This window comes from Notothenia rossii, assembly GCF_949606895.1.
Source record: "Notothenia rossii genome assembly, chromosome: 9".
Taxonomy (NCBI): domain Eukaryota; kingdom Metazoa; phylum Chordata; class Actinopteri; order Perciformes; family Nototheniidae; genus Notothenia; species Notothenia rossii.
Window position 1 is genome coordinate 71287713 of NC_136907.1, and position 25678 is coordinate 71313390.

The 25678-nt window shown below is 40.6% G+C and overlaps 2 protein-coding genes across 13 annotated transcripts in view; both read left to right on the forward strand.

Moving 5' to 3' along the window:
• Positions 1 to 899: 899 nt before the first annotated feature.
• LOC307018610 (transmembrane protein 200C-like) lies at positions 900 to 6751 on the forward strand. Its single transcript, XM_079648935.1, has 2 exons — positions 900 to 1022; positions 4458 to 6751. Exon 2 carries the CDS (start codon positions 4491 to 4493, stop codon positions 6030 to 6032), a length of 1542 nt encoding a protein of 513 aa, XP_079505061.1. The 5' UTR covers positions 900 to 1022; positions 4458 to 4490; the 3' UTR covers positions 6033 to 6751.
• Positions 6752 to 8333: 1582 nt separating this feature from the next.
• The window catches only part of LOC307017660 (band 4.1-like protein 3), a 59965-nt gene continuing 42620 nt past the window's right edge, over positions 8334 to 25678 (forward strand). For 7 of the 12 annotated variants that reach the window (XM_079647329.1, XM_079647330.1, XM_079647335.1 and 4 more), the window contains exon 1: positions 17814 to 17968. The gene's annotated coding sequence lies outside the window, so the exon portion shown is untranslated. Of the gene's footprint in view, positions 8493 to 8715; positions 8772 to 17812; positions 17969 to 25678 lie in introns of those variants that run through there. The other 5 variants (XM_079647326.1, XM_079647333.1, XM_079647332.1 and 2 more) reach the window with 3 other exon arrangements.

The window sequence follows — 25678 nt, forward strand, 5'->3', positions numbered from 1 at the left end:
GTAAGAGAGTTTTAAGATAGTTTAAGCTCCTGTCAGAAGCTCAGAAACATCTGCTGTGCATCAGTTTTCTTCCTGTAAAGCTTAAAGCTATAGCCTTAAATCTGCCCCAGGCCCACAGACCAATACAGCACTGGTTAACCCCACGGATTAAACCCACGGATTATTCCCAATGTCCGTGTCTACTTTGACTCTAATGCTGCATCATGTACCACTATTTTCTCTGTTGCTTCTAATTCATGCCATAAACAAAACACATTTCTGGGTCATAAATTCGCAGTCAGCTCTCTGGAGCATCAGCTTTGAAATTCAGGCTCCCCCTCCTGCCCAGTGTACGGCTGATATCTCTGCTCTCACATATCACTGGAACACATCTGGACTCTGTCATATCTCATTTTGTTGAACATGGGGACTCAGCATACAAGCAATCATAGCAACGCACCCCAGGGGGGAAAGGTGGTGAGAGGAAGGCATGTGGTGTAAAAGATGATGATGTTGTTGAATTTAAATATATTTCTTTTTCACCTTACTTACACTGTATGTGCAATTTGAAACTCATAAAACACTCAATTATTCAAACATTGTATATTCCACATATTTCTCAGATAGCCATGCATATGTAAATAGATAGGCTACCCTGTGCATGCATTTTTCATTGCTGCAACACTAATTACAAGACCATTCTGCAATAATTGTATACCAAATGCAACTGTATAAAAGAGAATCAAGTTGAATTCTGCAGGTTACTGATTATTTTTGCCCAAAAATATCTGGAAGCGGTAGGAGTAGATAATAAAGAGTATGATTAATGTCCTCAGCAGCCCTCGGTCTTTTTTTTTTGTTCACGTTGCCCAATAATCACCACCAATGGAAATGCAGTTGGCCCGCCCCTGCCGGTCTATTGTGAGTCCGCGTTCAGCTGGAAACCACTCTTCCACACTCCGCACCAAAGTGGCGCACGACGACATGTAGCTGAACGAGGAGTGCGCCTTTGAAGATGCTTCATTATCGAGGCACAATTTCTGGTAAGAGACCACGCTGTTTTATCTTTTTTTTTTTTTCATCCATCGTCTTTTCCCCCAGCTGCATATCCGGGCTTCTTTTTTGTTTCCTACAGGCTGTATCGAGCCAGGGTTTATGGAGTCTTTAATTGTGTAACAGATAGGTTTAGTTGAGGAGTAGCCTATTTTCTATCTAGAATAAACCGAAAGGCAATAGTTTTGATGTCAGGAAGGCGATGGACTTCAATGCGCACTCCATTCCTTTCACTTTTATCCGTAAGGTAAAGAATATGATTTTGTTGCCGTTTAATGGAGATATTTCGGTCTGCATTAGCTGTGAGCTGCATGTATAATAGGAGAGAGACATAAAGTAAAAAATGATTTGGAATGGAAAAATAGCAATATTTTAGATCTAGGCAACCTAAACTTTGTATGGCTTTGTTGTTACAATTAAACACCGATTTATAATTAGTTATCATTTAATCGTTAGAATAAAGGTGTAGATTTCACCCCACCGCTAGTTGTAGCGTTAGTTGAAAGCATGGGCTTCGTCAGGCCGTGGAAGAGGTGTGGATGTTTGTCATCTTGTCTGCACCTTGTGAACCTAAAGAAAAACAGTGTTTGGCTTTGTGCTGGAGAGAGATCGCGTCGCTGTGGCTCTGGACATTTTCAGGGCACCTCCACAGCAACTCGTATGTTTGCTTCACGGGTTTGTCCAACAGAAGGGAAACAGATGCGTTGTAATGTCAACAGTCGATTACTCATGCAACATTGTGCGAAAAATATGCGCCCCCGCAGCTTGGACGGACTGAGCGTTTAAACCGGCCTCCATCCTATTCTCCATCCTGCCAGACGAGCAGCTTTTTAGGGAGACAAACGGAGTTGGCAGCTTCCTGCTCAGCACCACCACAGACAACCACTGACATGTCCACACCCACGTCTGGTCCACGGTTCTGCTGCCCTTCTCTTTCCAAACATAGAGAGAGGTCCGCCCACGCGTAGCCTATCAGTTTTAGTGCAGGTTTACTTTCTCTCGCCCGGGAGGCATTTGAGTGGCTATGTGGATGTGATAAACTGAGAAAGTCGCTATAAACAGCAGCTGAACACCGGTGTGGTGTTTGCTGAAGCTCAGGTGAAGAGCTCAATGTTCCACTTCCCTCCAGAACTGCCTGTAATAGCCTAACTCAAAAAGGGATGTCAATGAGCTCCATCATCATTATATTTTTGACTGTTAGGGTTGTGAGGGCAACACGCAGAGCAACCTTTGTAAACGTCTCAATAATGGCTGCTCTGAAGGGAATTTTAGCAATAAGTTATTTATGAACCTAAGCCCTAAGTCATACACAATTAGGCCTGATTTGTCCAATTAAATACCTAGCTACCAGCAGAATCAAGTAGGGAATGCTGAAGTCTGTGTAATTAATCAGCCTTATCCCCCGATTATCTTTCACCACATGTGGCTGGAACTCATCAGCAGATGTCTGTAATCATGATGAGTGTTGGTGGCTTCATTGCCCTTTGGACCGCAGCTTCGCCCATTGTGCTGCATAATCAGAAAACATCTTATAGGGTAGAGATGCTATGATTGTGATCAACACATATTGTTTAAGTGTAAACATCAAAACTATCCTCATTATCTACGACAGTTATTACCACAGTCCTCCACATTGAATTTGAGGTCCTCTACAGTATAATACTTTTATTCCACTCCCTCAGTATCCAAAGCAGTAGGTAAAAGGCCATTTATGTTCAAAGCTCCTTCAGGCACAATTTACCACCAACCATACGAGACTTACATTCCTTTCAAATGTTTAAAAATGCTTTGTATTCTTATTTTGCTGTGAATTGTACGTGCTATTGATAATTTGACACGCACAAAACACTATGTTTTTATTGGATTGTATTGCTGGGCAAACGTATTTGTTCATGGCTTCTCTGTGGCCATATAGTGATTGTAGTAGTCTTGTATTTTGGTTGTATTGTGACTTGATTTGTTTTTTATCATTCTGTTTTGTTTGTTTTTGTTTCCACACTGTCTTGAAAACGAGATGGTTTATCTCAAGGGGTTTATACTAAATAAATACATTTCAGTTTTTGTGTAAACAAATAGCTTCTGATGTGATGTTCTGTTTGTGAAGGACACTGTCATCTTGAAGCACGGCTCTGTTTTGTCGATGGTGAAGTAGATTTGGTCGGACAGCAGGAGGCAGAGTGTTGGTAGGAGAGGTTGGTGCGAGAGGCAGAAAGGGAAAGAGAGTAAGGAAGCGAGAGTGAGGTGGAGAGAACATGCCTGCTGGCCTCCTGTCTGGACACATTACATTTTTATAGGCTGATATCGCACCGGCCCAGCTGAATATAGATAAATAGCACTCTGCTGTCAACTTTGCTATTTGTCTCTGTTTCGCTTACATCATTGTTTTTATAGATTTAGCAGTAGATAGATGTTTTTGTAGTTTTACTGACCATCTCATTACTAATGTTGCATCTTCTTTTGGTGCAAAGAAGAAGTGTATAATCTACATGTAGGACATTCTTGGATGCATTTTTAACCTGCTTTTAGATATGCCCTCATATTTGGATGGCTGTGGCTCAGTGGTTAGTGTGCTGGACTTCAAATCAGGGGATAGCAGGTTCGAGTCCCACTGCAGTCAGCATGTCGTTGTGTCCCTGGGCAAGACACTTCACCCCAAATTGCTCCTGTGGGGATTGTCCACAGTACTGAATAAAAGCCTTGGATAAAAGCGTCTAACAAATGACATGTAATGTAATATTTCCTTCTAACCTATTTTGCCTTGATACTAACAACTATTCCCACGTTGGAATATTAAAAACTCTCCAAACTTGGCTTGTATTTTACTATAACATTAAAATATTTAAGACGAAAAAAGCACAAAAACACAAACTGAAAAAACTTCGCTAGGTTTTAAGTCTTCAGAAACTGCTTCATCAGGACTCATGGGTGCTGTTTCATCAGAACAGATTTACGAACAATCCACTGAATGTCCAAATATTTAAATGTTGCTAAGTCATGATTGGTGCTAGAACGTACCTGAGCAATTTATAATATAAATACCCAAACTTTAACGGTGGCAGAAATACATGCGTTCATATTGGACCCATTGCTCTTCGTATCTAGCAAAAAGGGATTTTATTTTCTAGGTTACATTTCCCACCTGAGCTTTAAAGCTCTCAACTATTAAGTTAATATTTTTATTTTAGTGGTGTATTTCACATAACTAATTGTCACACAATGAACTTGGTGGTGTCATGGTCCCTGAGGGGTGGTTGAAAGCTCTTCCTGGTTGATAATCCAGCCTTGTATGTATTATAAATCTGGATTAAATGTGTAATCTCCTGGTGAAATGAACACATTAACTCTGCAGCTTTAAATGTCTGAACCTTCTTATCCTGTAAATCATTAACCCGACACTCTCTCTTGTCTCTTCTGTGTCCCGCCAGGTTGAGTGACAAGCCTGCTGTCCAATCTCCACCATGATAGCCACAGGTGGCCTGTTGCGCATGAACAGGCGCCAGGACTCCCTCCGCTCAAAAAACCGGGCGGAAAACAAAAGGAAGCGGAAATCCAAGAAAAAGAAGAAGAACGACGTGGTGGTGGTAAAAGGGAAGCTCAATCTGTGCTCGCCGGCCGGTTTTGTTGCTGCGGTGGGAGTTGCGGTTCTCATGGTGGGGATTTCCATGGCGGTGCTGGGATACTGGCCCAGTCAGAGCCAGCAGCAGTACCAGGAGCGCCGCCGAACAGGAGGATACCAATCTAACAGGATGAGCTACTCCAAAAGTCCACCTGCTCCCACTAACTTGACCCATGATAGCCCTCCATCAGTACAGACAACTTTATTAAACCAGAGCCATTCTAACAGCAGCACCCCCAACTCCTCCCGTAACTGTGGCTTCCTGTGTGACTTCCTGAATAATTACCTGTACTCTGACAATCTGAAAGTGTTCGGCCCACTGGTGATGGGAATCGGCATTTTCCTCTTCATCTGCGCCAATGCAGTCCTCCATGAAAACCGAGACAAGAAAACCAAAATCATCAACCTGAGGGATATCTACTCCACCGTCATAGATCTACACAGCATACGGTCGAAGGAGTATTCGCCTCTTAATGGTTTGGTCAACTACACTCAGTCGAGGAGTGCTGAGGGACCGTCGGGGACGTTCCCTGCTAGCGGGATGCTTACTAGCGGCTCCTGGACCTCCACTGGACTCGCTTTACAGGGCGAGGTGAGCGGCGATGATGTGTTCAGACGCCCGTCGTTGGCCAGCAGGCCTCAGAGCTGGTCGAGAGATGTTCAGACCTTCACCGAAACGGTCTACAGCATCTACAAGGACTACAGCAATAGCAGCGAGCAGGCTCCGCAGCCCCGACAGTGGGAGACCACCTCCATTGTCACCTCCTCTGTGAACGCTTTCACCCTCCCTGTGATCAAACTGAACAACTGTGAGGTGGAGTCCCAGCGAGCGGAGGCAGAGGGACACTCGGAGGAAGAGGTGGTTATTGAGACGGTTGTGGAAACCGAGGAAGCACAAGCCAGCAGCAGCCAGGCTGATGGCGAGCAGAAGGACGCCTCGGAGGCAGATCCACCCCCACTGCCCCATCAGAGCCACAAGGACATAACCATGGATATGTCTGACCCACAGGGGGCGCCGCAGGCTGAGGATCAAGCACAGTGGACCCAGCTGTTTCCTCCATCACCTGTTGCCAGGGCGATAGGGTCACAGCTGTCGCTAACCTCCCTTACAGATCAGCCCAGGCCGGTGCGCCGCTGCAGCCTGTCGGTGTCTGGGGGTCGTCAGGGCGACAGGGCCAGACGCTTCAGCTGCCCTCGCCTGGAGCGCTCCAACAGTAAGGGCTACATCAAACTGGCTGACCTGGGGGGGGAGTCCTTCGAAGCCCCCGACACAGACACTTCTTTAGTGGCCATCGAACAGGAAGTAGCAGCGGACACAGCAGTAGAAGGAGATGCTCAGGGAGAGGACGATCTGGTGACACCCAGCACCTCTGCAGAATCATAGAAAACTGTTTCTGCTGATGAGCCTCTGAAAACGTTTTCATGTCTTGTTCTTTGCTTGGTACCTTCTTCTCTGGTTGCTGGGCGTTAAAGAAGGACGTAAACGTGGAGAGAAAGCAGCTAAGGACTATTGAAACATAGCCATGAACACTCAAGAGCACAGCTCTTTATAAATACCACATCCACAGCTCAATATTCAGATGTAATTTTTCTATTTTTTCAATGTAGCAAGAGCAATACTAAAGACTTGTAAGAAGATTTAGTAAAGATTTGTATCAAAAAAAGAAAATATGATCTAATGGATTTTAACTTTTCTTTTCTATAACAGTAGGGCAAACATTGTAGCTTGTAGTATTGCCAAAACTGTCACTGAGAACTACTGTCTGACATGTTGTCCTGTAGCATTAAAACATGCCACAGAAAACTAAATAGTCTAGAATTGTTTCTCTACATTGTTATGTGAATACCACGTAAATAGGTGAACTGAATTGAATCTCAGGTAGACGTTTGGTTTAGGAGCGGGACCTTGATGAGAAGGTCTTCCCAATGTTCACACTTGTTTATATGAAGCATTCATGGTTGAATAAAATTAACTGTAACTCCTCCTGTCGGGTCTCACAGGTTTCCATGTGTGATATAAGATAAAATACAGCCATTGCAAAAAAGTTTGTTTGTTTGCTCCATATAGTTTAAGAAGAAAAATTAAATGAAAAGATGAAAAGCTGTGGGACTCTGATTGATTAAGTGTGTGGCGTACCTGCAGATGGTATAGATTTTGTTTTCTGCACTTCTCATTACTGGGAAAGACTGCAGTGGTATTGATGTTCCATTGTCTGTGCCTACTGACCTATAAGTGACGTTTACAACTGTCTTTTTAATAATTAGCTTCCTTCAAGTCATACAAAATGTCATATCAGCAGAGGCTTATCTGCTGATTCAGATGGATGATGGATTTTGGCAGTGGTGTCCTAAAGGTCAGAGACATAGGCTTGTTACCGGGAATTTGTCAGACCAATTCCCTGTGTAAGTCAGGGTTGGGAAAGTGTACCAACAAGATGGCCTCGAGCAAGGCCAACCGCTCTAGTGGAGCTGCAAAGTGGCCGGCAGATTACGCTTCGGCAGCTTCCAGGTGTTAATGTCGAAGAGCGATAATGTGTTAGAAGCCATTACGCCCACTGAAAACCCAGCTGAATACATAAAAGTGAAAACTACTCCAAAAGTGTACCATTGGACTTCTAATCAGGTGTCTGTGAAGGCAAACACATACTGTGTGATTCACATGTGTGTTTTACCCTTTGCCACTTGTAAACATTTGCATTCATTGTGTTTCTGCATGATTTATTAAGGTTGTTCTCTTTTGTGACCTGTTTGTATGTGCCTCATCTGCATATCGCACCAAGTTTGTTACGTAAACACTTGATACATATATACAGTACTTTTATTCCCTTTAAATTTCAAGATTACTTAACTTACTTACATGTATGATATTTTATACTTCTACCAATATAATTCAATGCGAAAAAATGCACTTTTAACTCCAATACATTTATTCAAAATGTAGTTACTGCAGGCTAAAACGCAAAATACACTTAAGTAATTTACAAATAGCTTAGGTCTAACAATAGTTTATACCTTAATGAAGCAGTAACATAACCATAAAGTTGAATCAACATAAAATATTTACTACCAGAACTGAACTGTATAATCTTCATGCAGAATGAAAGGATCTATTGCAAGACTGCCACATTGGACAGCTTTAGTTTAAGCTTAGTATAACTAATACAATGTCAACTGAGTGTAGGCTATGTGATAATGTTTGTTACAGGTTTAAACTACTCAATAGTATAAGACTAAATACAAATAGTTCAATAAACTCAACCTTGACTATCTGAATGCTGATTTAAACATCTGTTAATGAATCTAATGGGATACTATGCTCGCTTACAGTATACTTTCCGTTTTATTTCATCACTTTTACTGGTAATGTTTTATATTTATATTGCTACTGTTATTTATGTAAATCCTCTGAATATGTTCCACCACTGACTTTCACATTACTTTTTTGTGGTACATATTGTCAACATTGCTAGTTCAGTTAAGAGTCATCCTTTAGGAACCTCTGCTATCATGAAGCATCTCAATCAGCCTAACGAGGCCATCTGGTGGTCATGTGACACAGATTATTATCAAACATGCCCCTTCTTTCTGCAAAGCGTCCACCAGGTGGCACTGGGACTGTATACTGCTGGTGTCGTCATGCTGGGCGTGTCTGTTTCAGAGTACTATGCGGGCCGTTTTTCTGAGGCAGGAGGGGCGGGGTTATCTGGTCTCTGGGAAGGTTTTCCAAAGCAGGCGCTTACAGGTGTCTATTCCTTTTTAACCGGACAAGCCCCACGTCGGGTCTCCGGTAAACTCACACGCTGCTCTGCTGTTAAAGGAGTTTTTAACTTCTTATAAAAATCAGGTAAAGTGTTTCACTTGTTTTCAGCTCTTGAACTTCACGATATCAATACGGTTACTGTACTGTATATTAACTTCCGTTTTGCATGATTTATACAGCATTAAGTCAGATTTAGCGGCTGTTAACACTGTTTTACAGGTAATTTCCATTCACTGACACGTTAATGTATCATTTCAGTTCATGTTTTGTTTCATTTTCCATTTGTGTCTTGTTTTGAACACCGGGGGTTCCTACACGCTGTGACCTGCTGCTCTCCTGGTGACTTTCCCGGATTGTGAAATGGTGAGTACTTGCTTACAAATTAAAGCGGGATACATGATACAAAAACACTGAGGCAGTTTACACATGATAAATAAAGGCACATGTCAGACTGTGTTTATTAAAAGACACATCCGTTTTAGCTGCTCCAGATTAAGTCCATAGGGTCATTTTAAGGGGAGCTAGATCACACATGTTGCATTACCTTATTATTTTAACTACTGGGTTAACTTGTACGAAAGCTTGGTGTAACAGGAGCCAACCTTGGCTTTTGTGGTTATAAAGTTACAAAACAAAACTATGTTCTATTTAAATATATATGTGACATTTGGTTTGAGGCCCTTTGCAAAATGCTGATTACAGTATGTGACATGTCAATGAGGTCTACACTTATACTAACTTTTTTAAAGGCATCTTCTTAACTTATTTCTTTTTGCTGAGCAAGCAGTCCCTAACACACACACACACACACACACACACACACACACACACACACACACACACACACACACACACACACACACACACACACACACACACACACACACACACACACACACACACACACACACACACACACACACACCTGATCAAAAGCTTGCTCGGCACAGGCAGACAGTTCGGAAATGGGAAGTCATCACAGCATGTGTTTCCGCTTATATTCTCCCCAAAATAGAAATGTTCATGAATCAATGAAGTAAGAGCTCTCTGTTTTAAGACTCCCTTTCATAGACTCTTAACTGTAGGAGGTATAGTTCAACTTTACTACGTGGTCATTTTTCTGGTAATACTGTAATGTCCATTTGGCTTTAATGAAGATTGATTTTATATTTTTAAGATGGACTTTTGCTTTTTATATGCCCATATGGTCGTTCTCAGAGTTCAGTAGTTTTAACAGGTTGAAAGATGGAGTTGCAGGAAGGGAGATAAGGCTGGGCAAAGTGCGATGGCCTTGTCACGTTCAGTGGCCGGTGGCGGCGTGTACAGTAGTGCACGTTTCAAGTGTTCACGAGTGGATGATTGGAGGCATTTGCTGAGTTAGTGCTTTTGCTGTCACCATGACTGACTAACTGGTCTTTAAGAGACTTGAGTATACAACGTGTACTTTATGTCACACCATACGGAAAGCGAGAGGTAGTGTTATGTCCTTCCATATTAAGCTTATATCATGTGGAATTGCCTGTATATAGCCTAGATGTAGGAACAACGTTTTCAAGACTTATAATGAGTGACAGTAGATTCCCAGTATTTGGTTGCTTGTTGATTGATCTTAATTATGTCAAAACTCTTCTCAAAAAGCTAAACAACTCATATACTGCACTGCAAAACAAGTCTGTTTGTGTGATTTCTCCAACAATGCAACTGGACAAGTGGACATGCCCCTTTTTTAAAAACTGCATATTCTGGGGTTCATTCTCTACAAGCTAACTCTTTTTACATTGTTTTCACTTAGATTATTACAATAATGTCCGTTATAAATATTCACGACAACATCCAAGTAAAACAAAAAGTGTAAAGACATTAAACTGTAGACCGTGACCAACCAGCCTGTCATGGGATTCTGATACAAAAAAGTTGCTTACTCTTTATTGGTCCGAAGAAGTAACTAAATAGCTGTAAATTCAAAATGGAAAGCGGCACTCACAGATTAAAGCTAGCCAACACTACACTGTAAATGACGTGATGGCAGCTGTGAGAAGGGCAAAGTGTATTTAAATGTTGTGGGCAACCATGGTTCTTTCCTGGTTTTTCCAAGCCGGGCCACTGGAACACAGGAAGGTTGTAATTATGGGCAAGCATCTGGGAAATTCCAAAAATCTTGACTTGACTTGAATGCGGCATAAACAAAAACTTTCCTTTTCATCAGGTATTACATCTGGACATTAACAAGCCTTTTTGGAGGACCTACACTAGAGAAAATCTCGCGACCCCGATGACCTTTGCTCAGAAACAAGGAATGTGTTCTGCTTAGGAATTCCACTTTTAATGTTATTTAATTCCTAACTGTCGAGATAACGAGATGAACGCGTCTTTGTGTGGCTCAAGGTCATTCATTCATGTCCATAGCTATGGCTCGTTCTGCTACAGACAGATTTCCTCCTGTTGTTTTGATGTAGTGTTGCCATTGATACGGACTATCTCTGCCTTTTCATCTTAGGGATTTAAAACAATACTACTGTCAGACGACTTCATGATCAATGGGGCTTGCGCTGTACTTGAGGAGAAGACATTATTTCCGTGATGCTATGACTCATTTTGACATACACATGAGTCAGGAATATAGGTTAAAGGTTTATGAAATGGTCTGGCAATCTCTGGCATTATCATTAATTGAGATAAGACATACAAAGGTTGGAGTCAATTATGTAGACATGGCAGAATTATTACATTACACCCACCACATTCCTACACATCACACTTTACGACCAGAAGGTGGGTCCAGTAGACATTTCTGCATTATATCAAAAAACTATATTACAAAATATTAACCTTTTTTTTTATTTCCCACAATTTTTTTTTTTTACATAAATCACATTATTTTAATTAATATATTTTTATTTAATAACTTTGTGCATGTGCTTTGAGGAAAACACTATTTAAAGTGAATTACATCTACACCCTTTCTCAATGTTATTGATTATTTGATTTGTCGATACAATCTATAAAATGGGGGGAAAAAATCCCCTCACAATTTCCCATGTTGACATCTTCAAATGAGTTCAAAGCATTCCTTTTATTTAAAAATACGATAAACAAAGTCATCAAATAGACACATTCAATAATCAGTGATTTCTGACACTTTTGCTTGATAAATAAGTGAAACAATTGATCAGTTATCACAGTAGGTTCTGATTGATTTAATCTGTATTGATTGATTAAAAGCTTAATTGTTTCAGCTTCATAGTATACAAATAGATTTGTTTGTTGTCGATACTAAATATACTTCCACTCATACCATTACTCTCATGTTAAACCTCCTACGACATAACATCAGGAGCATCAGCATGAATCATAAAATGCAAATGAAACCACAGATGCAGATTTCTCGCTTTATTGAAGTGAGTGGAACTGGACACGTGAGAGCAGTGCTGCTTACAATCACCACAGCCTTCGGGGGTGGGCAGAGATAACAACTCAATGTTGTAGAGTGGAGAGATAAGCTTGTTGGGAGTTTGGTTATCTCCGAACATTGCCTGTTCTCTGGAGAGCAGCCTTATAAAGCTGCGGCTCCTGGCATGGCACCTTGACAGTCACAGGGTATTTATAGTGGACAGAAGAGGGTGCTTTTGATGTGCTTTTGTTTCCTGACGAAAAATAACAATACTATTTTGCTATGAACGTTCAGGCTTTGAATTTACAATTTTTCTTGCTGAAGTGTATTTTGTTTTCAGCTCTAGTATAATAATAATAATAATAATAATGGTATTGATATGTGGGAGGTTCTTTATTGCTGTTAATGTGGCTGGTTGGATTTTGTCTTAAAGTACTTACTAGTAAAAAGAACTCACTCATTAAACAGATAATAAATGAAAATATGAAACTATGATATATCCATAGCTATAAAATACAAATGGAAGCAGAAAAAAATGTAAACACTAATTTTTAGCACTTTGTGAACAAGATTTGTAGAGGTGACACTATTTACCTTAAATCTAGTTTGGTGTTTATGTAATACAACTATTTAAATTACTCTCCTTAGCTAAAAGGCTGATACCCAAAAAAAAAACTCTGAAAGGGAAAAAACGTTTCTTTACAATGTCGTAGTTTTTTTCTTCTTCTACCAAACCACACGCTTCACATGTGCTGCCCCTGCTCTTATCTAAAAATGCCTGCTCCGCAATCACTTCCAGGGCACAATCATTAGCCTTTACAATCTGCATTTATGGTTCCTCAAGATTAGATTACTTTCCTCATGCAAAAAACAAGAAGAACTGCTCATCAGTATCTTAGTATGAATACCATGTTCCTCTTATTATGCAGAATGTCCCCTTGGCTTTACATGAAAGGAAACAAAAAATGAAAAGACTGACTTTTCTAATTGTACGGTGTAGTGTGATTATGGTGTGCGCGAGACAGGGGGTTGATTTGGGAGCTTTGGCCCAGCTTGAGGTGTCAAAATCAGCCTCTCATTTGGCATACGTGCTTGCTGACCTGCAGCCCTTTGGGAGTGAAGTATTACAGCCGAGTAGAGCTGGACAGCAGGGGACAGTAGCTTTTGTTAGTTGGAGACGAAGAAGAAGGCTTAGCTGGAGTTCATTGAGTTCAAAGTGTGATACAAAAAAATGACAATTAATATCTTCATTTTCATTTAATCGTTTATTTAGCAGGGACAATGCACATTGATGAACACTTTAAACAAGAACATGCAAATAGTGTAAATATGCCAGATTTTTGCTTGGAGCTAATTTCCAACCGCAGTCCCTCACAAAACATTTAAGAACATGACATTTATACATATAGCAAAGACAAATACATGATATGCAAAAAGAGCAAGAGCAGCACACCCAAGTATTTACCACATGGCAGTACAATCTAGCAGCAACGACATATAAAGTGCAAGAGGAGATACCCCTGTGTTAAAGTGCTTTTAGCGGTGATTGCACGTCTGTTTGTTTCTCAACCATTCTTTGAGTTGACCTTCAAAACTATTGAGAGTGGGACAATCCCGCATCTCAGTTGGGAGGCTATTCCAGAATGAGCTGCCTTTTTAAATGGAGAGGACATTTTGTCCAACAGTGGTCCGTCTACGGTGGACTTCACAGTCTCCTCTGGTTTCCGACCAAGTGCAGCGTCCAGTGTGTTTTCTGTGGATGAATTTCCCTAAGGGAGGGAGGGGGGGGCAGTCCATGTAAACATTTATAAAAAAACACATACTTTTAACAGACTTAAAATTGTCAAAACTCAAGAAATTGTGTTTTTCAAGGATGGTACAGTGGTGGTATGAATATGGCTTTCTGTCAAACACCTTGGTAGCTCTCTTGTACAGCTGTTCTATTGGTTTCAGGTTTGTTAAACAGTATTCAATGTGTGACGACCCCTCTACCCGACCGAGCCGTAACTAATGTGATGATGAACAGTAAGTCTCCATGCATTCATCTATTGGACAATGAGACTTTTTATAACTTAAAATATTGCCTGAGAGTTCTCTTGTTATAGAAATAACTTTATTTCAGAATAACATAGCCTGAATAAATGCAATTTACAACATCTAAAACCTTTTTGATCAGTAATTACTTTCTTCCGGACCCCGGGGAAGATGGGGAATGCTGGCCTGGACTTGCTTTTTAGTTATTTCTAATTAGATCACATGGGTGATTTGCCATGTATTGTTAGAGACATGCTTCAATATAAGTATGGATTGATGAAGTGCTAGCCTGCTTGTTCTGACCGCAGCACTTTCAATTGGATTACTGTAATGAGGTTCATAAGGTTACTCATGTTACAGACTGAGTGCATACAAGTATTCATACTCACAGGGATTTGCTGATTAAAATGTTTGTTCCCTACCACTTTGCCTCCAGGATTACCTTTTTAACCCAAACACTAATTAGCCAGTCTACTTATTTAAATTCATCACAAAGTGCCAACTTGCTGTGTAAGCAGGAGCTCAGTATAATTCAACTTCACTTTTCACTGGTACTATTCTAATTCTAATAATCTTTGTGTGAAAAGGAAAACATAACTTTGAACTTCCCCATTTCTGCTTATAATTGAGAAAACACATTGGAATTCAAGGCTACACCAGTTCAAAGTCAAGCTTCAGAGCAGATGAGCTGCACAGGAACTAAGTGTCTGTACGCAGCAGAAAAAAAGTGAGGAGTTAAGCAGCCACATAAGCTGAGTAGAGTCCAGAGATCACATGTTGTCGGTCTTTCGCGGTATTAATCATTCTGCTGACCAAGGGCTGTTCTGGAGACTTTGAGGAGTCACGGATTAGCTCTGACACTTATCTGCAAGTCACTATACATACAGAGAGGGAGAACTCAGACAGTAAAAACTCAGAATGGCACATAACTCTCAGGAGGTGTGGGTCTGATTTCATTTTTATTCTCAACATTTCCTTTAAGTGTCAAATATCTGTAACACCATTTTGTTTTAACTTCCCATGAGTCGTATGTCAGCCAAGCACACATAGAACTTCCTGTGCAGTGGAGAAGTATGTCATTATCAACATATTACATGGACTAAAAAGAAAGATAAAGACTATCTCAAAACATGTGAAAGCAAAGTTCAATGCCTTTTGATTTGCATCAGACAGGAAACAATCAAACTTGTCAGCATTAAACTTGGTAACTAGGCAAATCAGTTGCATGCTTCCTGTTTTATATTCCACCTTGATCTATATTATTTAAAGTTTGAATAGAGTATGCTTTAATATTTTTGATGTTATTATAGTTTTAACAATAGCTTTCTTAAGATGTCTACATTTGTGTATACATTCTTCTCACTGTATTTATTTATGAACCGTTATGCACAAGATCAAATTTCTACCATCACAATAAACTCAATTTAGATCTCTGCTTTTAGGTTCCGGTTTACTGGTGGATTATTAATCAACCTTGGTGCCTCAAAGTTTGCATAAGTGCTTTCTTAAGATGCCATTTCAGTGTAGAAAACTTTTCAAAAGTGCCCACTAGGGTGGCCTTTAAATTAAAAAGAAGCCATGCTGTGCTGCATACTGTCGGCTGGCCTACAGACTATAACACTTTGTTGATGCTCCACCGCATTTTGTTCACCCCTTGCTACCAATTCTGCAACTGGTTATATTGCATTAGTTCTGCAGGGTTTACTAAATCTGTTAGTACATGCTTCCTTTGGTCTTGTGTTTCTCTTTTCTGTCTTTTGCCCTGACGTAATATCTGAAGTAGAATTATGGAAAATTACTCATTTATAAGGTCCCCTGCTATCAAACACACGTTTAACAATTCCAGTTTGTTAACATCAGTTTTTCCTTTTGGATTAAAGCTAGTGTGTAATACTTTCTGGCCAGATTGTTTACTGCATTACAGGCGCACAGTCACCTCCCCCTTGCCAGGCGGACCATGATGAGCAATGTCTCAGACGATCAGTCTGGTCACGACCATACTGCGCCAGGCTCCTGCTCTAAATACAGATAACTATTGTTTGGCTGTGCAGACATCACAGTTAGTCGTTAGTGCCTAATGCACAGTGTGTATTTTAACAGAGACATATTGTGTTAATACATTGGGACTCAAGCCAAGATATGATGGTACAATTATGTCTGTGTTTTAAAACCAAGAAATTAAGAAGGAAGTGGAATAACAGTGTGTACATTTCATAGCTCACAAGGTCTTTCACTAAAGTGATCGTTGCACCTGTAAGGCTGCCTCTCCTCTTATTGTCACCGCTGCAAAAACGCATTCTTAAACCTTTTATGGTTACTGGAGCTATCACATTAGACTCTGCACTGCCATGTGTTATTACCCAGTGAAAAAACTCCTCCCGACAGCCCTCCTCGGATATTATTCTTCCTCCCAGCATCGAGGGTTACAGGAATATTGTGTTACATCTATTGTTGAGCTACCAAAGCTCTTAAGCTCGCTCTCGCACTGGTGCTGGCTCGTAAAGTTGGTGTCTTTAGGAGAGTAGCTAATTTAACTCGGATTGTAATGGGAATGATATTCAATGTCAAACATTCATTGTCGTTGTCATCGAGCTTGTTTTACGAGCTGTCTTTCAATTAGCTCGAGGCTGAATGAGGAGCCAGATGTGGGGCTGCTGTACATAAGAGTTTCACTGTGTGTGTGTGTGTGTGTGTGTGTGTGTGTGTGTGTGTGTGTGTGTGTGTGTGTGTGTGTGTGTGTGTGTGTGTGTGTGTGTGTGTGTGTGTGTGTGTGTGTGTGTGTGTGTGTGTGTGTGTGTGTGTGTGTGTGTGTGTGTGTGTGTGTGTGTGTGTGTGTGTGTGTGTGTGTGTGTGTGTGTGTGTGTGTGTGTGTGTGTGTGTGTGTGTGTGTGATTAAATGTACCCTTTACTATCAGTAAAGCCTGCAGTGTGTCTGTCCCCATTTAGGGAATCCATGCACGACAGTACGACCAAAACAATTCTGCGTACTGAGCTTGACTGTCTGTTTATATTTGCATAATGTCATGTAAGTGTTAGCATGTGGTATACTACTTGTGCATGAAAGCAATTAGATGAAATAAAAGTCAAATCGGTGACCGAGTTGGGTCAAGTTCCCACTGAGAGGCGGGAGGCAAACCCCCAAAGCCCCAGAGGGAATAACCCAGACACTAATTAAAAACATACTTTTATGTCTGTATTTGTGCACGAATAACCACAAGCTCGAGGAGGGCAGCAGATGTTTGTCCGTGTGTTTGGTGCTCCGTATATTGGCTCGTTTTAATATGTCTTGGATTAGGTTTTTCAATATGAGGAATATTAATAAGAGCTCCAGACAAGCGACCTACAGTTAGTAAGTCTTTGAGAAGCATCTTTATGTTGGGGCTGGTCCAAGGTGAGCACAGTTGATCTACTTTGTATACTTTGAAGTAGCTTAATCTATAGCATCTACTGTAAATTCATAATATTTCATTAGGTCATGATGGGGAAAAATGCAGGGTAGCTTTGTGGCTAGACATTTGCAGGGAAGAGTAATAAAACAATACTTTTTTCCAGAGCTGCTGTTCATAATGATTATTTTCATCCTTGTTAAATATGCTGATAACTTAAGCAGCAATCTTCACAATCATAAGAACGAGAGAATATGTGTAATGTTTCCTTGGAAATTATGATCATGGCTCATTATGATCAAATGACTCGTTGTTTTTGCTGTAATGGTGTGCTGTAAGCCAATGTGGGCTGGGCATAGCTGGATGAATGACAATGATTCATCAATACGCAGTTGCATACTCTAGTAAAGCTCATTTATTTTAAAATTCTAACTGAGTATAGTTTATAAATAAACGCACTCCATAATTCAGTTTCTTTCAACCTCATTTCACTCGCGCTGCCTTTTTCCCAGTAAAACGACAACCTCGTGCCATTAATTGCCATGCTCTGTTTGTGAGTGTGCATGTGTGTGTTTGTTTTGGGGTTGTGCCAGGCTGTCCTGATATCCCACAATTCTGCTCAGCTGCATAGAGCAGTGTGATAGGCTGGTGGAGGGGGGAACTGCAGCAGAGTAGCACCGCTGTCAGGAAACAGAAGCCCACTGCGAATGCAACTCGCATAACCAGCCGAACGAAGGACGGTTTACCTGGTAATAAACCTTTTTCTTTTGCTGATTTTCTCTTATAATCTTACCTCTAAGCTGCCTAACATGAGATGCACGCTTCCCGGTTTGCTCTGTCTTATTTCCTCTCTTGACATATTAGGGTCTTATGGCCACAACACCCGCGGCCGATGACAGATAATTAACATTTAAAAAGCACTTCTACTGTATTCAACCAGGCGGAAAAGACGTGGCTAACCGTGTCAGAAACATCGGTCATAACCTTTTCTATCCCGTTGTTTTGCATTGTAACGTTTCGGTGTGTAACATTGTAGCGACGTGGGTTTTTAACGCTGAATGGGCTTGCCTGCAGATGCTGGTTTTTGGAGCTAAAAGTCGGGTATTTCAAAGCAACAAGCGGCTTTAGGTACAGTAGGCTAACATGCTCCGGTTTCGAGGCAGAAAGTGCAAAATGGGTGAAAACTAAACGACAGAAATGCTTTTCCCAACCGAGAATCTGCCGTGTTTTCATCACTCAAGGGCATGCGCTGAGTCCCAAGCAAACACGGTTACATTTGAGGACAGTTAATGGATTACAATTGTTAAATTGTCGGAAGGTTAAGACGACATACTTTGGTGTTTTTGATCTGCAGTGCGGTAGGCGTGGTTAAGGGGCAGGAGGACACGGTCTGGATCAGCTTTTAGCATCCCCACATCCCTGTAAGCACGGAATGCAATGGCCGGAGTCTGACTTGACAATTTGATTAAGATGCACAGTAAGCTGTTGTTGCAGTAGCATTGAAAGGCAGCAACATCAGGGGCCTTGTTTGCAGGCTTTCATAGTTTAATCACTGAGAGTATCTCTTGATGCCTACATTGACTTATAACAGTGTGTTCAAACATTGATATAGTTGTCTTTCTGTCCCACATTTACTGAAAATGTACTGCTGTTATTGTTTGTTACGCTGAAGATCTTGACCTAACTACAAAACTCACATTCTGTTTGAATAGTGTAGCTTTGCAGGTCTGAGTAAGGTTGTAATGGGCTTTATTTCATCAGCCCAAAATCACACATGTCTTGGAGGGTTTTTGGATTTCTAGAACATACGACACCCTCTTTCCTTAAGCCCTTGATAAGGAAACACTGTAAATAATAGGATTAGGTGACAGAGAGCCTACCACTGTGCACCACAGGGACACAATGGGGTCATGCACAGTACAGGTAAAAGGGAGAATAATCTTTTATTGATTTTTCTTAGTAAAAAGTCAACAAGGGTCACTGCTTCTCATCCAAAACAAGCAACTTATTGACTGATAATAGAAATGCACAATGACACAGGGGACTTGTATAAAGCAAAAGAGCAACAGCCTCTGTTAGGGCTGCTGAGTCGACTACTATAGGGTTTTTTGTCAACTACAATTGATTTTTCAGCAATGTTATGCTTTGTTGTGTGGCTTATATCCAGGAAAATAAACACATCTTTGGAGAAACTAATATGTTAGTCAACCAGAACATGTGAGTGTTTGTTGACTTAAGTTTTTTGTCGAAGTCAGCCCTACTTTTCAGAATGTATATCTGTATTTCCTACGTATATTTGTCTTCTTTTATATACAACTAAATATAAAAAAAATTGTTCTATGGTTGGTTTGATATAACAAGACATTTGAATATGTCAACTAAGGCTTCAAAGAATTAGCGATAAACATTAGTGGCAGGCCTATTTCTATTGAATACAGTATATACCTCAGGCTAGGTTGGAGTACTGCCAAAGAACCAATAAGTATACAGGTGAGAGTAATGTAGGCATGCCTGAACTGATTTCAACAACCAATTTAAACATTATGCTCTCGTGTGAACATTATCAGTAATCAAATCACAGCTGATTTAATGATTACCTATAGCTCATCTCATAAAATGAATCACTATTGGCCCATCCCAGCCACTGTATAAGACGCTATTAGCTCTTCGTCAAGCTACTGGGAATTAGTTTGAATCTTTTACATTAACAGGGGATTTTCCCTCTGTTAAAGAAGGTTGTACAACTGGATCGATTGATGCTAACTCCAGACATACATGTATTTCAGGTGTTTTCCAGCTGTTATTGTTTATGCTTGTGCCAGGCTTTCAAGGAAACCAACTCTGGTCTTGTTAGAATTCATGGCAACGAAGAATCTTGTTGAATATTGAAGTGCACAGTCAAGTAAGGATAACAATGGGTTAGCTGGTCTGTCTTCTGTATCCCTGAGTGCCTCGCTGCCGGTGACAGTAATGCTAAGAATGTAAACCCAGCAAGCCGACAGGATTTATGGCCTCCTCAGGAAAATATGCTCTCAGCTTGGAGTCACCTTCATTTGATTGGTCTGCCTTCCTCAAGTCCCGCAGTTGAGTGGTGTTGTGTCTTGTCTGGTTTCAGTCTAAAAGGGTTAAACTAAAACCTTTTTGAAAATGGATATGAGGAAAAAAAAGCCTCTGAAATGGCTACTTGTTCTAGCCGGTATGAGACGGTTTTTATGGAAAATAATTACCATCAGTTTGGCAGTGGATTGGATTCAATGGCTTATGGAGTCAGTTGCCAATTTCCTCCGATAAGAGGCTGCAGTCTTATGAGACAATAAATCCTGCTTTAAGGTTTACTATGTTCCGTTTTTCTTTCAAATCGATTAGAGAGACGTTGATTCAACGTTTTGATCATTTTGGAAGCTGTTGTGGTCCTGTTAGATTGTATTGTTTTAACTTATTTGTCCATATTTCTAAGAGTTTGCTAAATTACTGAAACATATCTCTTTATAAAGAATCTTAAGGGGACTTGATGCCTCTCTAAAACGACGTGAATAAACGCAGAAGCTTCATTAAGGTAGTCTCTATTAGCTTTAGCAATAGCCAATATCACGAATCCTCAGCTCTTGGATGTTTTGCTGAGTCACTGTTGGTAGGAACTTCCTAAGTTTGAATGATGTTCTTTAGTGGGTTGCATTATTGATTGGTAGACTGTTTTGTTTTCTCTGTATTTGAAATATTAGAACTGCTTAGTTTGTTCTGCACCAGAGCTGGAGAATGTTCTGGCTGAACACTGAGGTAGAAACAGATCTGGGTTGTTTATATTTCTTGAATTCTTTAGGACAGGACTACACTGTACTAACCTGTGTGATGATGTTAGTAAGAAACATTTTATACATTTCTTATCAGCTTTGTCAGAATGTCTATTAGTATCTTGTTGGGAAGGTCAGTCACTTGTTGTTGCGTTTTTTTCAGTGGGCAACATTGATTCTCACTAGAGCGTCAGACTAATAATTAGTTCCTCGTGTTGCTTGCTTCACCAGTTGGAGTGGACTGAAGATCAGGTAAAAACATGTTAGCGGCAGTCAAATTTGTTCCACCTCCTCTACTCTTCAATCCAGTTGCATTTTGGCGCAATCAATTCCAGTCTTTCTTGTTTTACCTTCTTAACTTCATTCTAGGACTGCAGGTTTCCTTAAAGTGGACCTATCATGCTATATTTGAATATAGGGCCATACCTATATAAAACATGTCTGTGAAGTTTCTTTTTTCAAAATACCAAACAGATAATGCATTTTAGCCATGCCTCATTTCAATCTATTTGCTCTTTTCCAGCCCTGTCTTCACAAGGGCTGATTCTGAGAAGTCTTCTTCGCTGCTTTTGTGGCAGACTACAGCGCCACCTACAGGCCTGGCATATGTACTGCAGCGTCTCCAGCGCTTTCGAGCGGCAATGGCCGTGGCCCAACCCCCCATTCCCCTGATAGGTGGAGAGTTGCCCATATAGGCGGAGCACCCCTTTTCTGACGTCAGAAAAATTCAAATCTGTATCAGCTCCGTTGCAGCCCCGCTTTTAGAGATTTGGGTAAGGAGGAAAATAAAGAGGGTTGTGTTTTCGGACACTTGGTGAGTTCCCTGGAACACCGGGGACACATATTCATGTATAAAAGACGTACAAAAGTGCATTTTGCATGATAGGTCCCCTTTAAGTCTGACTTATAGTGTCTTATTTTGAAGGACCAACAGTCCATAACAAGAAGCGATTAAAATTACTTCAAGAAAAAGGAATGCCTTCAATGATAAAAAAGAAAAATCATCAAGATTATTTATTATGAGTACAGGTAATTATTATTTTAGCAACGATGTGTTGCATCTTTTAAACATTTTGCATATTATTTTTCGGAAAGAAATTGTTGGGACTGCAAAACTTATTACCACCATTTGCCATTATTGTGGCACTCTATGCAGACAGAGCTGATTTAATGTTGCATTTGTCATGAGTCACTGCATTTTAAAGCATTCACTGTATGCTTCACATATTATGGAAGTGATAAATGACTATAAATATTTAAAAAGGAGATGCCTACAATGGATTACCTTTTCATAATAAGAACCATCAATAACTGTGTTTGTTGTTTTTGAAAAAAAGGCGATTGAAAGCACTTTAGGGATGTAAAGCCCCTCAGCTGAGGTGTCCCAACTGAGTGGCATGCCCAGATACATGCTATCCTGTTACTGTGTGTGTGTGTGTGTGTGTGTGTGTGTGTGTGTGTGTGTGTGTGTGTGTGTGTGTGTGTGTGTGTGTGTGTGTGTGTGTGTGTGTGTGTGTGTGTGTGTGTGTGTGTGTGTGTGTGTGTGTGTGTGTGTGTGTGTGTGTGTGTGTGTGTGTGTGTGTGTGTGTGTGTGTGTGTGTGTGTGTGTGTGTGTGTGTGTGTGTGTGTGTGTGTGTGTGTGTGTGTGTGTGTGTGTGTGTGTGAGAGAGAGAGAGACAGCTGTCAGCCCCGTAGCCATATAGAGGGGTCGCATCATATACTACAAGCCCACTGGGGATGGGCCAGGACGTGTCAAAAAACGCCAACTATTCCCCTCTGTGTAACCTCCGTAAGCCTCCAGGGGTATTATGGTTGTGGGGGCAGGGGTGACAGGGATGGGCCCAGCTGTGGTGTACTCTGGCTAATAGCGCTCTGCACAGATGGCGGCCCCTCATCCTCCTGAGAGTGTGTGTCCATGTGCACAGGCCACTTTCCAACAGTATGCGTTACAATCACAAATGGACCTTAAAAATGGAAGTTTGCATGCATGGGGGCAGATGCACAGCATTTAGTGTCCATGATCAATGATGTAATGTAGCTACTTACTAATAAACCTTTGCTGAGCTTGCACATAAATATCCACTTCATTCTCACAAGTCCTTCTAAATTGGATGTTCTGATTAAATTGGTTTGTTCTAGGGATGTCCCGATCACCTTTTTTTGCTTCCGATTCTGATCATTTGATTTTGACAATTTGCCGATAACGATTTTTCCCGATCCGATCTTTATGCAATGCATTAAGAAAGAAAAAAACCATTCAAGTTGTCCTTTAAGGTTATTTTTTAATTTAAATTGGATATTCTATCCAACATGCATATAGCTTCTTTTTTTCACAGCAGCATTGGATCTGTTTTGAAAATCACGTGATCGGCTCCGATCCCCGATCACGTGATCGGATCGGGACATCTCTAATTTGTTTAGTGGCGGACAGTGGGTTTGATTCAATTCAGGGGGTAACCTTGATTTATATTGGAAAGAATAAAAAGGCGTGCTATGTTAAAAGAATACTTGTTCTTTTGCTGATGTATGGCTTCTGCTTGTCCTTCCTCTTAGAATATCAGTTTTTATCTGCAAGTGCAACTGAGGAAAAAGCTGTTTTCCATCAGGACACACTCGAGTGAAACGCTGTGTTTATGTGGTTTTCTTTAGAGATGCATTTGATGACATCTTTTACAAAAAGTGCTTGTGGTTATAGTGTTGTTTTGTGGGCAAGGTTTGAGTGTGTCAGCATTCTTTGCTTTTGTCTCTTCAGTCTGGTGGCTGCTACTGCTCCCTTAGATGTATTGATGTAAGAACCATATGCAGAAGACCTACTTCCTTTTAGGGATGGGCTCAGATAGCTGCTTTCGTTTTGGGTCTGCAAAATACCCAGAATTTTGAATAAATAACACGTTTTTTTCTGTTTCTCCCCATATTTTTAATATCATAGTGAAATGGAAAACCTATATGTAGCAGCTTCTTATTTTCATACTGTAGTTAAAGCTAGTGAACATTATAGAACTGCAAAAACTGCTGCGTTTGACTCCTCATCCAACAAAAGGTGATTAGACATCTGTCTGTGAGTATTTGTTATCTTAGCCTGCAGTTACTTGCACTTGTAAGGGGGGATTTCAAGATTTCATTTGGTGTCAATACTGGATCTGAATCCATCCCTACTTCTTAAGTGTCTGAGGATTTTTGCTGCCCAAAACGTACCAAACACCAGCTGTTTGTCAGCAAAAGTCAAAGCTTTCATGACCTAGGAAAATTAATATCTGTTACCCAAGATTGTTCTGCAATAGAGCAGCAAATCAGGTGTTTATTCCTTCAAAAGTTTGAGAGATGTTAAGACATAAAACCATTTTCTCTAGCTGTTTCTTATTGTCAATATGATAAGGCGATATTGGTGCAATCATCCGCCGCTGCTGTATACCGTCGGGACACTAAATGAGTTGTGAATACAGCTTTCTGAATGCATAATGTATGTGCCAGTCCATGGTGAGGGCCACACACAAGGCCACTGTGTGGGCTGTTGTGTGGCCCTGTGAAGAGTGCCTGTCACCAGTGACTGAACGTATTCTTCCTCCATTTCTATGGTGCTAAGATGTTCCTTTCCTCCCCTCCTACCATAGTTCCTGTTTCATATGGGGGGTTAAGAGAAGCAAAGGTTAGCTGTGTGCAGACATCATGTGTCAGCTGATTACTGAGCCGCTCCTCAACTCTGTCACACATGACACAACAAAGTATAGCTGAGCGCTTTTGAAAGAGGGCTCCTGTGAATTCGGCCGAGTAGTCTTTTACCGTTAGTTATCCACACTTGGAAAAAAACGTGGAGGGTTTGAATTTGGATCTTGTGACTTCATCGCTTCATTCACATTTCTGCTACTCGGTACTCTGATCTAGACTAGCTCATCTTTACAGCAGTTTGATCGAAAAGTTCTTGAAGTTGAACATTAGAAAGAGTTTAATCAGCATGTTGCGTTCAGTGACCCCTTTACGTACATGACCTTTGAAAGAAAGTGCCGAAATGCAGAAAGTCACGATTTACTGCTTTTACGAGTCAACAGAATTGTGATCTATTTAATCATTAAAATCTTTCTTTTCTGAAGTTGTTTTTGTGACTTGGCAAAGCTTGATTTGGCTTTTATATTGTAAATCAATTCTAATTTATTCCATTGGAAATCAAACCAAGTGCTCATTAGCGCAGACGAATTATCATTTGGCGTTCAAACACAAAGTTCCCTACTTAAATTTTGTATCATTCTGCATTTTATTAAGCTGTAAAACCTAATTATATTTAATCAAGAGGTTATGTTTGTTTTATAAGCTCATAATCAGAACTGTGGCGCTTTATCGGAGACTACAAAACCTTGGTTTCTGTTCACGTTCAAGTATTTTTTTTATCAATGCATACAGTACGTCACTGAGTGTTAGGTTTAACATAACAACACGGATGCCTGATGAGAGCATGGACTCCAGCTGTGTATCCATCCAGTTATGTTCCTCTCTGTGGGGACACATTTAGTGATCAAGCTTTCTGACTGAGACATGTTTCTCATTACACTTTACAAAATATCTCGACCCCCCCCCCCCACAAAAAGCGAATTCTTGCTTGATGTGTTTCAAAATGTGTTTTTTTCCATTATGCTTCATTTTTCAAGTTATCCATTGTCTCAAAAAGTGGTCGTT

Bases quoted from the DNA above. Each gene is read 5' to 3' on its own strand.
- LOC307018610 (XM_079648935.1), top strand. From the start codon at position 4,491: ATGATAGCCACAGGTGGCCTGTTGCGCATGAACAGGCGCCAGGACTCC.